Below are 16,914 nucleotides of genomic sequence, written 5' to 3' on the forward strand. Positions count from 1 at the left end.
CACGTATAGGTACTTTATTATGTTTGTACATATATGTATTTTACGAGTACAAGTTTGTAGTGTGGAAACTGACCATGGACCATTCTCACAATTTCACACGCCTTCATCGACCTTTGAGATTAAATCTGATGCTGTCACTGGTTCAAATGAGAGATTCAATGCAGGTAAACAAAATCCACGCTCATGGGAGAGAGAGATCTTCTAGATCTCAGAGAAGGGGTTGCGATGTTTTAATTCCGAGATTGCCGAGTGACCCAACCGAATGGTCAATTTCCATGATATTCCCATGGACGTTGGCTACCTGAAACGATTTTCCTCGTTCGCAAGGTGACCAGCAATGAAAATTTACCTGGGCAATGTCCGCGTGCGGCAAAGGAGAGGGAGAGAAAGGGAGAAGGCAGCCTATTTAAATCAGGCCGAAAAAATCCGTTAGGCACAAGTGACCTTCTTCGTGTCCAGCTCGAGGTATCTAACGAACGGCCAGTGGCGGTACGCGCGTGCGATAGCGGGTATGGGAAAAACTATGCTCTAATAGATCCTCGGACGTAGTCGGCCGTGTCGACCGACCGTTGAGGGATGCGTTAAGGTGTCCTTACACCTGGACGAGGAGCTGCCGCTCGATATTGATATTCCTTGTTGTCCGGTACACTTTCGTAAACTGGAGCAACGGACGATCGCGTTCCCCCATCACGGTCGACTAGCCAGCGATGTTGTATCGTTCAGATTTCAATTCAGACCAACGCCTCTCAGATAAGAAACGACTTTTTTTCTTTAAACGTTAGATACTATTGACTTGAAAATTTTGCCGATGAATAATATCTGCGAAATAATGATTATAGTTTTGAACAAATGGAAAATAGCGCACATTTACTTTATCGTACGTTCTTCAATATTTATATTAGATAAACCAGAAAAACACTCAGGCATATCTCGATAGAAATGAATATAAATGCAATTGATAAAGAAATTATTTTACTCAGTATTATAATAATTTCATTCAAGAAATATTCAAAAATTTTGTTTCGAACAGCAGATGACAAGCGATGACGCTTGAATTATGCAAGTTGCTCGTCGCTTGCATGGTGGGCTTGTGACCGTTGAAATATCCCGCCCAACAAATTTCCGTTGGTCAAGCTTGACATTAACTAGAGCAACGCACATACGACCCCACCACTTTCTTTAGAGACGAGCAAGGATTGGGCCAGCAAAGACTACGAATTATTTTTTATCTAAACTGGTATAGTACTGTGGGGCACTAACGTCTAGGACACATATTCACGACGCACTAGCATTTTTAATCATATCAAACACGTTTGTAGGCATTCGTTGGTATCGGTCGAAACGCCCGGAAACATTTTTTTGGGGGAAAGTTATTTTAAAAAATAAAAATTCGATTATAAAATTAAAAAATTATATAATATATGAGATATCGAAAGTAGGAAATAATATTTATGTTGTTTTCATAGATGTATCGCACATCTGTGCAAAATAATTGATCGAAATGAATAAGTAGAAATTAATTAAGTGCAGGGGCTTGCGCAATACGATTGTTGTTATATCTGCGAGAAGACAGTTTGACACAGTTTTCATCTTGCCTGTTTTTTTAATCGTTTTTCGTTTGCAGCAATGGAATGCAAGCCTTGAAGAGTTTAAGCAGATACGTCGTAGGTAAAAGTTTATCGCAGCTTATTAAGAGCCATACGTCATATATTATGCATTATTCAGTACAACGAGGCTGGAAATGGCATGGTCGTTATGAAACAAAACAAAATTAGAATGAAACACTAGGAAAAGTTTTGACATCGAGTTAAAAGAGACGCTCTCGTCCTTAAGAAAGTTGGAAACGTGACATCGCGCTTTTGTTAGTCGAAATTCAATTAAATGAAAATCACATCGACGAGGAAAAAAGTCTGTTTGTGTCGCTTATATTCGAGTCATTTGACTGCGATGATACATTAGTCACTCAAAATAAATAAAACATTAATATGTAATGAATTTGTTGTGAATTTTTTGAAACATTTTAGATCTTTCTGCAAATAAGAGTGAAGATGTAACAGTGACGTTACAATAATGCTAAATAGAATGCCAAACAGGGATATATGTGAATATAGTGTAAATGCGTATCGCTAAGTTTTGCCAGATAATAGAGAAAACACGATATTACGAATATTTCTATTATTATTACGCAAAAGTCGTTAAAAATGACTCTCATAAGAACCGTAAAACTGCTGTCACTATTTTTACTTCTCTCGTAAAATGGTTCGCTCGATAAAAGAGACTCGCGCTACCGTTATATAACGACATACGCGGTCACGGAGGCTTTTTTATCATTCGAAGGATATTTACGAGGCTCTCACATCGATGGTGTCGACTGCGTCTTAATTTTTGAGTAGTACCGGTTTTATTTGAGGTAGAAAAATATGTGAGAAAAGCTCAAAATTTATGATTGGATTTGTTATCGTAGATTAGTTTTTCCTTTCCGCAGATGTTTTTCTCCAACAGACTGCGTTTTGATTCTTTCGGTATAGGTTAATTTCCATAAATAAACCAACATTATTTTCTAATTTTGTCTTAACTTTATATCAATAAAATCGAATATAATAAACAATTTATGTAGAATTTTGTGAAGCTTCCAAGAATATAATTTGTTCTAATTATAATTAGATATATATTGTTTTGTATATTTTTTTTTAGAAATAATGTGAAAGATTATTGTGTTTATTTTCCTTTGACACAAACATTACGAAGATTATTTTTTTATCTTTTAAATATCAACAATTTATTTGTTTTGACGGTTTAAAACTATTATTTATAAGTTCTGAAAATTCACATTTTGTATATGACGAATAAGATAAAATATTTGTTTTTATTTTATTTTTAATTTAATTTTTAGAAAGTTTAAATTTTACGTAAATTTAAATCTTTTTACTTATTTTTCGTCAATGATTCTGTCATAAAATATCGATACATTCTATATACGTATATTGTAGATAATACCTAAAAAGCGCATTCTTTTAAGTGTAAGTTTGCCTGTGTGTATGTTTGCAAAGTACCTTCTGTACAACTTACACAATCTACGTATACAGAATATGTGCGTAACTGGTCTCGATAACTAATACGTTGATACATCAGTTTTACGTCTTATATGACGCGGAAAATTGGTCGGCATCGGGACGGTAACGGTCAACAGTCTTCGACCAAACCAAAAAGCTCTCCTATTGGTGCAGATATTCAAATACGCCAATCGCCGAGCAGATTTTAACGGAAATGGTGCCGCCAAAAGACACGTGTGTCACATTTTATCGTTAAACTTTTCTCGAGCCGCGCCCAGCCGGCTCAGAGCCCGCCTAGAGTAAGGACATTTTAGATGGACCCACAAAAGGGTTATGTACCTGCACGACCCTGACGGTTGTTGCCGCGAGTCCGGCCGAACCCCCGTTCTGACCTGCGAACCTGAAGACCACTCTTGTCCACAATCCCTTTAATTCGCGAGGACCAAACTGATCCCAAGGGAATCAGGTTTTCCATGTAACCCTCGTAACAGGTAGGCGCATACGAGATATCCGCACAATCCTGTGGAAGCGTGCAGGTATACGACCTTTGACACGCTGGACCTTCCCTCGTCCGTAACCTCGATTCACCTGGCCACGAGGGTAAACCGGTCCAAGATTGGTGAACCACGGCCGGTACCCTTATAGGTGTCCGATATGCGTTTAATTTTGCAGAACGTTAAAATAATAAAATTATGTAACCAAAAGACGACACGAGGATGATTCAATAGCGTCTTTTTAATGGTCAATATATGCACATGACTGTTATCTACGACGGAAATATTTTGAAAAATGAAAAATGCAAGTTTAAAAATAGACGATCGACTTATTTTTAAATCTACACATTTTACAATCAAGTATTAATTATTATATTAGTAAAAGATAACAGTAAAAGATTTATTATTTATAATTTAATTAGTGAAAAATGAATGATGAATATTGTAATGTAATAAACATAGATATTTGTATTTGTTTAGATTTAAAAACTCTGGTAAAAATTGTGCTGTTAAATTAATTTAAAGTAATGACTTCTGGTGAAAATATAACAAAGTTGCGAAAGAGAAGAGTTTCTGCGAGAGTTTTGTCGTGCAGTTAAAGCCGTCCATCTCTTTAGAAGTGAGTCGTGGTCGAATGTCTCTCATCAACCGGACGTATGTTCGGTTGAAACGTTAAGAGAAAGAAGGAGAAAATAAAGACAATTTCCGCCTGTCCGATGGGAGGACGCGCTTTGATTTGTTTTTGTAGTTTCCGCCGGAACCAAGGCGCAGGTATATGGGGTCTTGATATAATAATAATAGGGTTGCGAGCGAAGAAAAGGTGTGAAATTTCCGCTTTGTCGAGATTCAAGAAGTAGTTTTAAATTACAAAAAAATATGTGTCACTCTATGTGAGATTCACACCGTAAAAAAATAGCTATGCATGCTTTTTTATATTCTTGTACAAGTTCTTTAATAAGTAAAACGACTTTAAATATTTTTTGTCGCTTATTTTTTTTACTTGATTATTTTTCCAATATGTGTGTGTGCGAGTTTGCGTGTGTATATATGTATGTGATGCACGTCTGTTTGATATTTTCAGAAACTTGAATATCTACAAAATTAAAAAAGTTGAAGATTTGGGACAAAAATCATTTTATTGTTTTCGAGATAAACTATATCTTTTCATGTCACCAAGGTTTTTGTTCGATTATAAAAATTTAAAATCAAAACTTGCTATATACGCTTTCTTTTTCTCCTTTTCTGAGAATGTAATTCTCACAACTTTAGAATTGTTGGATATTCATCTCTTTCGAGACAAAGTGTTAAAGAAAAATATATGGTCGAATAATTCTTCTTATCTTGAATAATTCTGGCAAAGTCATCTCTGCCCCGCAGTAAGATGAAAGAGCCAGAGAGCGGACGCAGCGGGAGGCTGCGCAAGCGTGACGTCCTTGTTCGATTATAAAAATTTAAAATCAAAACTTGCTACGCTTTCTTTTTCTCCTTTTCTGAGAATGTAATTCTCACAACTTTAGAATCGTTGGATATTCATCTCTTTCGAGACAAAGTGTTAAAAAAATATATGGTCGAATAATTCTTCTTATCTTGAATAATTGTGGCAAAGTCATCTCTGCTCTGCAGTAAGATGAAAGAGCCAGAGAGCGGACGCAGCGGGAGGCTGCGCAAGCGTGACGTCCTTGTTCGATTATAAAAATTTAAAATCAAAACTTGCTACGCTTTCTTTTTCTCCTTTTCTGAGAATGTAATTCTCACAACTTTAGAATCGTTGGATATTCATCTCTTTCGAGACAAAGTGTTAAAAAAATATATGGTCGAATAATTCTTCTTATCTTGAATAATTGTGGCAAAGTCATCTCTGCTCCGCAGTAAGATGAAAGAGCCAGAGAGCGGACGCAGCGGGAGGCTGCGCAAGCGTGACGTCCTTGCTCTCTATTGGCTTCGTTTAGCCGACCAATGAAAGCGGAGATGTCCCTACTATGCCAAGATCTCCGTCAGTGGTCCAGCCTTCGTCTGGTTTCAATTGCTCCGTATCAATATGATACATATATCGCTTTCAATATCATCATCACGTGTTTTAAGTTCTTCGCGAAATGAAGAAATGTCTTTTCCTGATTGTGATGAACGACATTAATTATCAATTTTAATTATCAGTTCAATTAATTATTAGTTTTAATAAATAATTTTTAATTATGTAGCCTTGTTGATTCTCGGATTTAATAAATTACGTAACGCTTTTCTACTGCAAAACGAAATCGATTGTAGTTCCACACGTATGTCTTTTTATATATCTTTTTAAATCGAGAGATTTCCATTTATTTACTTTTGACTTTTAAATTAAATAGATTAAATAATTACGCATTCCTACATTTTCTATGACTTTTAAATAATTGCTGTGTTAATAGATATTTATATTATATGGATTGTATTTAAAAAAAAGAAATAGGGGAATTAATCTTCTATGTGCCTTAAATCGTTTATTCTATTTGCAAGTGTTAAAAATACCGATTTTCAATGAGTCGCCGGTATGAATAATGTATTCGCGGAAGATTTGAGACGACTTTACGTAGAAGATTGACACACGGTCACCTTTGCATATTGCGCTTCTTCGATGACCTTACTTGCTAATGAAGTTGCGCTCATCGGTGCCGAGGCAGCACGAAGTCTCTTTATCACGCTGGCCGATAAGGCAAAAGTATCAATGGTCAGATGTCATTTATGGTAATTCGCAGACTGCTGTCGGCACAGCGCTCTTGAATAGCGAGCAAAAAAATATTTCGCGTTGCAAGAGCAAAATTTATAAAAATAATAGTAGCATGAGAAAATTATTACATAATAAAGACGGATTAATAATAACTAGAAAATATAACACTATGATTTTCTATGCATGAATCATAATTTTTGCGTAATTATACCAAGGCTGATAATTTCAAGCTAAGAAATATTTGAAAAGATGGTTCCCATTCAACACTAAGACTGCCGAAATTTTCGTGATATTATCTCGTGAAAGTGATCGTCAAAATCATTTTTAGGGTAAAATTTCATGAAGCCCGTATGAAATGATTTAACGTGAGGCACATATGGCGATATGGCAACAGAATTATTCGTATTTCTGTAAACAATTTCTTCGCGAAAATGTTGAATTGTCAAACGTGCGTGCGTGATGATTCAAAGTATTCCCGCTCAGTCAGCTCGGGATACATAAGTCATGATCTAGAATTCAGCACGCACTATTTTACATGCAGAGAGACACAATGACTTTCAGTCGTATAATTGCCGCGTAAATAATGGTTGACTGCGCTTATCGTAGCGATGATAATAATGCGAAGGATGACGGTGCTACTCGATACGATCCATTCGTCTAGAACTCTCTTGTTTTAAGACACACAGATGGCAAAAGAAAATGAAAAGTTCGTAGCAGCAAAATCAAATGTGCATTTTGTATTAATAAAATATAAAGGCATATATATGTAATTCGTTAATACGAGATAGCGCATGTAATATTTTTGCATCTTGCACATATACACGCGCGCTTATGAATGTGTGAATAACAATGTAAAATTATAATATGCAAAAAGTTTCAGAGCGATAATAACATGGACTGGAAACTTATAGAAATATTCACTTCCGAAATATTTCACGATATTGAAGAAATGTCTCGTAAATATAAAATTGTATTCTTTCGAATATCAAAGAAATTGTCTGAGTTATAATATGCAAGAAATACTAAAATACTATTCGATATTGAGAAAATACCTCGTAAATATAAAATTACATTTTTCCCAATATCAAAGAAATTGTCTCACAAGCGTTTGTCTGACAATTAAAATGGTATTCATTTAATACTAAATTTTTCAAGGAATTTCTCAAGGCAGTATTATCGCCGAACTTTGCAATGTTTCCTCGTCTCGAGAGCTCCATCGTATTGTTAATGCGTTGTTCGAACGATAAATGCAGGAACAAGCGTAAGTGGACGACTTTGCTAGTAATCAAGTCTCCCATTGGTGGTCTCATTAGTGGCTTATTCTACGTATCTACTCAACAGTCTTAGTACAATAACGTGAAACTTGCATCGCTCTTCTATGTAATAATATATTTTTAATATTGTTATATCATAAAATAAACTACGGAAACAGGAATAGAATTTTTCCTCACAATCAGTTAAAAGAGATGGAGTTAAAAGATATAACATTACATTTTAATACTTTAAGATTTGAGATTAGATCATCACGTTTCTAATATTAATTTAAGAAATTCTGATCGTTTAAGATCGATAATCTGTTATAATCCCCTGTTGTGCTAAATATATTAATGGTTACGATAATAATAATAAATTTTTTTGTTTAAAATGAAATAAAACTGACAGTAATATCGATAACCAGTGCAGTATTAAGATTAATATGTAATTGGATTATAATTTATGAGAAATGGATAATATCGAAGTTAATATGTAAATAATAATGTGTGCGACGCATATTGAAACTTTGTTCTTTGAGTTTTATGAATTTTATTGCTTTTAAATGATACTATAATACATAACCTATATAAAATATACGGTTAATAATATAATATATATTATAATTTTTTTATTAGTAAAATTATTACAATTTATGTAGAATAATTTAATATTAATTACCCCTTTCTTGCTCCGTACCATTGTACACAAAAATATTCCAATTAGACGAAAGTTAGATCCTCTAGACACAGATATGAAAATATCGTACGATATATTATACAATGTTTTGTCGTATCTCATTCGATAATATCGTCGAAACTTATCAAACGATAGAGATATTTTACGAGCGAGATTCATAATATTATCAGAACGGATTCATATTATACCGAGTCTATTTTCGTTCACTGCGCATCACATTTGCTTTCTGCAAATAAACGACCCGTCCTCGAAAGGTTACGATCCTCGGTACTTATTTTTCACGTATCTACATCCCTTTGGGATTACCAGTCGGCACGTACGTTAAAAGATCACGCTTGTCGCGAAGAAAGGGGTTGGTCTCGGCATTAGAAAAGAGTTGGCCCAGATTTAAGGGAAGGATCTGGCCTGCCATTGGCCGATAACTGGAGCGAAACCCAAGGGTGGATCTGATTCTCGATCTCACGTAGCTCCGAAGCTCCGCGCCGCGCCGCGCCGCGCCGGTCTCGCGAGTCGGGTCCTATAATTCGATTCGGAATTCTAGACCAACGGCCGTCGGGCACTTTGAATCTCCGATTATGGTAGCTGTTATTTGGAATTCAGATCGTTTCTGGACACGGTCCAGGAATGTGCAAAGCGCTCACGTACGACGTAACGGTGAAACGATCGCGCGCCCGAGAGAAGAATCCCCCGCGATCGTTTCGGGCTTCCGCCATCGACCCGCGTCGCCTCGTACACGCATATCCATTTCTGCTGGCGATTTTTCTGACGGCGACGGCATTCGTCCTATCGATTGCAGGGTCGGTCATCGCAACGATGGCTCAACTGGAACAAAGATCGGATGATGCAAAATGGGCGGTTCAGATGGAAAAGATAAGTGAGTACTCCGCGCGATGTTTTATGTGGCATATTGTGTGCTTATAGTGCTTAGTACTGTTGAAAATTAACTCCACTTTTATCCATGATGAATAAATGGATGGATGTACGTTATGATAAAAAGTATGTCAAAGCTCCATATAAACCGTAAAACAAAATTATTGGAATGTTAATTATATTTGAAGCAATTTGCCTACAATTAGATGTCACAATGGACAATTTGTATTTAATCTGCTGGTTACATCGAGTAATTTTATACTTTGAGCAATGTTTTTCATGGAAATACTGTACATTCTGTACATTCCTTCAGGAAGAGACGGAATTTTTTTAATTTTTATGTACGTTTTTCATCGAAAAGTTTATCTTTAAAATATGTGAAAGCAGTATTTTCTTGTAAATATTTTATCAATTTTTTTGATTGTATCTCTTACGGATCTAACTGATATGAACCTATGACGTGTTATTCTCATGAATCTCTTTGTTCGTCCAGAATTTCTCGGAACGAATATTTATATCGCGTACGATCGATTGGTATTTTCCCGATTCAGAAATAATTCCGCCTATGACAGAATACTTATCGTGTATTCTGTCATAGTGTAATCGAATCGAATTCTCCAAATTTGGATATTCGTGAGGAAAATACACAATCACAGACAATTTAGTGACACATGACTCAAATAAATAATCCTATAAGTACTACGTTTGCAAGGTTTATCAAAGGTTTAAACGATTAAATTACCAAATTTGTTTTAATATTGTTCTTGCCTACCGTCACTTAAGAAAGTAGATATAGATGCGGATGAGACGCACAGTCTTTTTTACTTAATGCGATATTTAGAGGGCGTTATTTCGGCGGAGTCGTGCATTAGAAAATTTCGCGATGAGTCATCGGGTACTCTCAAACCCTCGACAATACGTGTCTCGATATGCGTGCAGACACGCACTCCGGAAAGCACATGATTCATCGAATGAAACTCACAATCGGGCAATCTGCATTAACGATGCACCGCCCGATTCTGAGTCCCCCGATTTCCTCCCTGCCGTCCTCATCCTCCGCTTTCCTCACATCGTCCTCTTCTTCTTCCTCTTCATTCGTCTTGTTCCTCGCTACTATCTACCGTTTCTGCACGATTGCCCCGTTAGACGCTGACATGGCCCGTGACCACGTACGCCGATTACTGATATCGCTCGTGAACGCTTGGAAATATCTGAAAATCAGTCGCTTCTCCGATTCTCTCGTTTGTGATTTATGTCGCGTTTCATTCGAAAATTGATTTTCAGGTAGAGATGCATTAGAATAAATATATCAGACCTTTTTCCATAGTGGGATTGTTAATTTAAATCTGATGTAGCTTATTATGATTTGTTAAAAGACTTTATTTCTTTGTTGCAATTATGAAATTTACTATAAAAATACTAATAATAAGTTGATTGTGAGACATTTTAGTATAAAAAATATAATACAAAATTTTTTTTATTATTATACGTATTATTATACTCCTTAAAATTAAAGAAATCAAAATAACGTATATATACATGTCGAAAATAAAGGAAACTAATACAAATATTTCTACTTAAACAAGATTAATATGTATTTGCGTATTGCACACGATATGCTATTTATAAAGATGATTCTGTTGGCTTTGCCAAACAGCCATCAGATCTTTCAACCGAGATACCTGACTTTTCCTAGATTGATTGTCTTAGTCAGAGACCACTTACCTGTCCTCATATTCGAATCGCGTTTCTTCTCTCCACGGAACAACCAGACTTCTCGTGCAACCACTGAAGCACAAGAAAGTACTTAAATATATATCACGAGATAACGGGGCTCTGTAGAGATGAAAGTGCCTCCTACGTAAGAGATCGACAAATACAAATTGGCATAATCTATTTCTTAATTCTAACGCATTACATACTTTTTATTGTTGTTTCTTATATTTAAAGAAAAACTATTTTACCTAACAACGATGAATGCACTGTAAAAACATTTCGAAAAGATTTTTCAATTAAATTAAATTATTTTATTATTAATTAATTATCAAACTAGATCTTTAATGTCCGATATAGATCGCAACTTTGACGCAATAGCCTCTATGTTAATCATTAATATCTCTTTAACCATAATTGGATACAACAAATTTCTTTTACGGGTTGAAAGCCCTAACAAAGTGCTTAATTTTGATTGCAATAAACCTTCTCCAACATGTCACATATCGTAGATATATAATATGTCAAAATACACAAAAAAGCCTTTTTTGCAACTTTAACTGCAAATTTCTCAAAATTGTGTCGTGATAAAGCAATTTGGTAAATAGGATCGTATATGGCATTCAAAAAAAGAAGTTATTTTGCTGAACAATGTAGTAATTTCATTTATTCTAGCTGCTAGCAGAACAGTTAGAAATTTAATATTCTAAACACAAGTGAAACACAGATGTTGAAGGAATAGTCACGTAAGAGCATATATGCTTTCTCATGTCATCGTGAAGGTCAGGCTAGATTCCATATCTCTGTACTTTCTTTACAGCCAAAAATTCTGTTTATCTAAATTTAGACATCCAGTGCAAACGAAAGACAATATAAAACGAGTCGAAATGCTTGGTTACTCCAGAGTTTTATGATTTTCATGGCGATGGAATGTAGCAGTGGCTCGACAATGGCTCGAGTTTCTTTATAACAGACGCACAGAGCATTCATGCATTTTTTCATCAAAAGTCAAGCTCAGTTAAGCCTGATTGAAATAACAGGATTAACATGAGAGCGACTATCTTACGTAATAATCAGCGTTGGGTAAAAATAGATACAAAGTTTCTTTTTTTTGTGATTTTGATTTATTTCGCTATCAATTTTACGACTATTTGCTATTGTTCGAGTATTATAACTGGAACGGCAAGTTGGAGATAGTTTATAATTAATTCATACTGATGATAGTGATGATATAGTTTCATGACCACAATCTGTCTAAAAATGGAAAGGAGGAACAGCGAGTAAAAGTTTCGTCATTCTTTGCCTATTTTAGTCATTCTAATTGTCTGCTATTAAGATAAATTGATGGTTCAATTGATTCCGAAATTATTCGAAAATAGCGTTTATCGATGTATTATTTTTTTTTTACTTTTTTAATGATAAAAAAATTTTTTTTAAGATATTGCCATGAAATTTTCTTGTCTTGTGAAGCATAAATGTTTGATTTTATATAAAATCTGTATAAATTACATTAGTATAAATAAAGTTTTCCAAAATTATTTTATTAAGTAAAAGTATAAAATTTAGAAATACCACAAACAAAAATATAAATGCAAAAAAAGATGTATTTTTGAATAACTATCTTCAATATTTTTCTACTATTATTCTTTCACTGAAAATATGCATAATAATAAAATGTAAGTGATCAAATATTGATTCAATGATTATTGTCGGGCAAAATCCTCAAAACATTAATAAATATATTCGCTAGCTCTTTCTACTAGCTTTTTCTCACATATTTAATCTTCTTAATCCGGAATCTTTGTTCTTTAATACTTCAAACGTGGAAAAGAAATTTATTGAAAGGATTGGTCTCATTGGAGAGCGCCACTGATTGAGACATTGAATGCGTGAGCGATGCGGAGTTGTCCGAGCAGAAATGGCTGGTGAACGTACGAGGAAATTTTCCGGAAAACAAGCGCGCTCTTGGCCACGGCACCATAGCGAGCCGATTCAGGAAGAGAGAGGCTGGGCTCTATTCGATGTTCGCGGATACGATCACCGCACGCGTTCTCAATATCATTCGCTGAACGCAACGTGCAAAAAAAAATATCGTATATAAAATATACGATTTAAAAGTAAAAATCTGAATTTGAATCTGAAATCGTCTTTATTTTATGGTAAGAATCAAAAAGATATTCTTGAACTTTGAAAATCTGGTACGGTGCTAATATCTTGAAATTAAGTAAATCAAATATCATTATATGAATAGAAAATTGAAAAATGAGAATACAGGATGCTATAGATTTGAATATGGATTTGAATAAAATACCATCTCTGTATTCCAGTTACAAGAGGATAAATAATTTTGATTAATTATAAAAATAATCTTTTGAATATCATATTTGATTCAACACCAAAACTCAAATTTTATCTTATATATATATATATATATATAAGCATCATACCGAGATTTCACGAAAGATCCATTCGTGGATAAGGAAAGCTGAGGAAAGTTTGGTGAGATTATTTCAGCAATTTTGATGGCAGGACACAGATTGGACGCGGCTATTAACGAGCAGCATTGTGCACATCGTATCCGCGCGAGTGTCCAGTCGGGTTACGTAAAGCTAGACGCGTTTATTGCACAGCAAACTTTTGCTAATTAGCGCGGGAGAAACCGGCGACCAGCCAGCCGAGATACTCGTACGCTCGCGCGCATACGTGCGTTCGCGCTCGCTCGAGCAAGCGTACTCATAAAGCGGATACAAAGAGGAGGAGAGACACGTACGATTTCTGCCTCGCCGAAATCGTATATTCTCTATTTGACACGAGAGATCTGTCAGTAATCTCAAAGCGATATTAATTTGCTATTTAAAAAATATATATCCCAGATTAATTGAGAAATAAATTTGTAATAATTTTTAACTCGATGATCTTATATTCTTTGTTTAAATCGGTGAAATCTCCAATAAGAAAATATCCATTGCTAATTACATAGATAGATAGTAAATAGTAGTCTCTCTCGCGACGTCGAGCGATTTGTTACGATATGTGCATGCACTTTTGGCGCATAGTCGAGAAAGCCAAGAGATGCTTCTTGATAAACGTTGCGCACGTGTATCTGCATGCAGACGTCTGCAGACTTGGAGCTAGGTCGTCGAAAGGAATTAAAACGCAACGTGATAATCGGTGATTAGTAACGGGCTATTTTCTGAATTCTTGCGATCTCATATTACACTATCATTCGTCACCGTAGACTTGATGGTGAATTTGAGGGGTGGAGATAAAACCAACTTAGACGTTAGAAACGTTTTTACTACGAACAATATCTACCACCTTTATTTTACATCTATAAAATGATAATTAGAAACGTATAAAACTTGTTATTTTGATATTCTTTCTGCAATTCCGCGTCTCTGTTTCAATTTACTAACCCACATCAGATTTCATATCAACGGATAATGACTTTCGCTCTTTCTTTGGTACCGATTTAATCCGCGCCTGATTATACGCGTGCAAGCGCGTGTGCGCTCGTAGGTAGCAAAAGCGTGTCGGTGCACGCGGATTGGTACACACGTAGAGACGGGTATACGTAAGAGCATCACGCAGGGTGGCTCATCGGAGAGGAACTAGGAAAGTCTCGAGTGATGAGGAAGCGCTTTTATTTACGACTTGAATTCGTCGGGTAACGAAGGCATGCTTCGCGATTGACCGATAAGACGATGATGAAGTCCGAAATGATCGAGTGAAAGATGGCACGAGTCTAGTTTTTTTCCTTTATTCGTTATTGCGTATCATCAGAAATAATAATGTTTTCAAATCATTTTAGCACACACTAACATTTACTATATTTAATTAATGCTACATTGGCACTTCGCGCACCATTAAAATTATCCATCTGTAAATAAAATCTCGAGCAATTTAAAAATTGCTAAAAAAATTTATAAGAATTTATAAAAGAATACATAGTTATATTTATACATACATAATAACATTATTAATGTTAAAAACTAAAAAATATGTATAATAGATAAGTCGGATCTCTTGAAAATGTTTTCCAGATAGGTATATGTAGATTGTTATTTCACTATGTATATACGAATACATTTTTAAACTCACGAGAACAGCTTCCGTTTTAATTCCACGAACCTTTAAGATAGTTATAAACTGTGTATAAATTTATAGACTAATTTTCTTTCTGTTTCAAGAAGGAAGCGATCCATTTTCATTTGGATGTACCTATTATATACATTTACAAGTGAATCGAAGTGCACGTGGTGATCGCGAGCAGGTATCTATAGTACTTTTTAGAATATGACTTCTCTTCCGGCAAGGAAAAGAAAACGCGCCACTGATTTATCTCTGGCCGCTCATTTCACTCTCGCTTCTGTAACGTGTTTTACATAGATTCTCACTGCTCGCTGGGCTCGTAATTACGCGCATTGAAAGGCAACGCCTCACTCTTTGATTCCCATATACGCGTAATGTCCGGCATGATGCTTTATATCGCTAGCTTTCCGATTAATTGCCCGCAGCTGCAATTATAGTTCAGCGAGAAATGCTTTTTCTTCCCTAATATATGTGTACATCAAGTTGTTTGCAATAATGACATTCAATAATGCATTCAATAATGATGACATTCAATAATGCATTTCTAAAATTTGCGAAAACAATGTGACTGATTATTTTTAAATCATCTCTCGTGCTACAAAAGGATGCAAATAATGGATCTCAAAGACGGAGTTTAAAGTTCTAACATTGGATTTCTTCATTTAAAAATGGCTTTTTAAGCAATGTTTATATACTACATATTTTATTTATTATTTTTTCATCAAACTCTTCATCAAATAAATGAGATAGAAAGTTTTTTTTAAAAAAAAGGATTAAAAACTTTCTCTCTAGATAAAAAAGAGTATACTACAGCCCGTGATGGCAATTCCGTTTCGATTTCACTAAAATTTTGTTTTTAATTGTATTTAATGACAGATACCTATAAAACATGACAATATTATTGGCTTTAATATTTATCGGCCTTATATCGACTCAACCGGAAACGCCGAAATCAATATCTTTTCCTCGTGTATGCGTTTGTGTGGTAATTAGTGCCCGAGCAATTATCCCACGCCCAAAGATTTGACATCGGACTCGGGGAACAGGTACCTTACATGATAATGCGTACAATTGCGACACGCACGTACACACGCCGATACGCGCGATAGTACTTACGCAAACGCGCATGAAGAAAAAAAAAAAAGAACGTGCTGCACGACGATATCGCGGGCACGACGCGGCTCGCCACGGGCAAATTAGCCGGTCTCCGTTATACTTCTTAAAGGTCGCACCGTGTATACGAGCGAGTTTTAAGAAACTAACGAACCCGCCGAACACAGAGGCGGTTCCGCGCGGGACGCTCGCGAGAATACAGCCGAGATATTATGTAATTCCGTAATTAAACGCCATAAATTCTATTAGCCCGGACTTGAGTTTCCGCTCGCCGATGTCTCCCTGCCGTTCTTTCCCTGAAAGGATGAATAAAGGTGCTGGCGAGTCGTTAATACCGTTTACTAATGCGTATACACGCTGGGAGCTACGTGATATCCTTAATGAAAGCTTTCATCGACCTTTAACCTTACCGAATCTCCGTACGTGGAGCTCTCACACATACTGAAATCTAATCGATTTAGATGACTAATTAAAACTTACTAATGACATGACTAATTAGTGAAAACGTAATGTCTCTGTTTTGAAATCAAATCTAATTTAATTTACTTTTTACATTACCAAACCTCCATGTAATTTTCTTCAAAGAAGTGAAAATCTGACAAAGGAAGCAGGATGTATTCTTCTAAAAGTTCTTCTAAAACCACGTGTCTCATTTTGGCCAGCGTTTAGAGACGCGCCTTATCATATGAATGACAATAAGCTGATTTATCGAAGAGAGACGTCCTTTCTTAGTACAGAATGTGAATGTTTGATACAAAATCCTTTGCTGTTATACAGCTCCATAATAATTCGTATATCTTTACTTGTATCACATATTTTCTTATTAAAGAGCCCAAAAAGTTTCATTGAAACAGTATTGAATAAGTAAAGATATGTAAAATATATAATAGTGTAAAAGCGATAAACACATATAAATTTTATAAAA

At 35.4% G+C, this 16,914-nt stretch overlaps 1 protein-coding gene across 1 annotated transcript in view; it reads left to right on the forward strand.

Moving 5' to 3' along the window:
* Nucleotides 1–8,999: 8,999 nt before the first annotated feature.
* LOC139809573 (uncharacterized) overlaps nucleotides 9,000–16,914 on the forward strand; it is a 52,173-nt gene continuing 44,258 nt past the window's right edge. Inside the window, exon 1 of the mRNA XM_071772543.1 lies at nucleotides 9,000–9,075. Within this exon, the coding sequence (XP_071628644.1) occupies nucleotides 9,015–9,075 (61 nt within the window). The 5' untranslated portion in view covers nucleotides 9,000–9,014. The remainder of the gene's footprint in view (nucleotides 9,076–16,914) is intronic.

The sequence above is a fragment of the Temnothorax longispinosus genome, chromosome 3 (assembly GCF_030848805.1).
Source record: "Temnothorax longispinosus isolate EJ_2023e chromosome 3, Tlon_JGU_v1, whole genome shotgun sequence".
Lineage (NCBI taxonomy): Eukaryota > Metazoa > Arthropoda > Insecta > Hymenoptera > Formicidae > Temnothorax > Temnothorax longispinosus.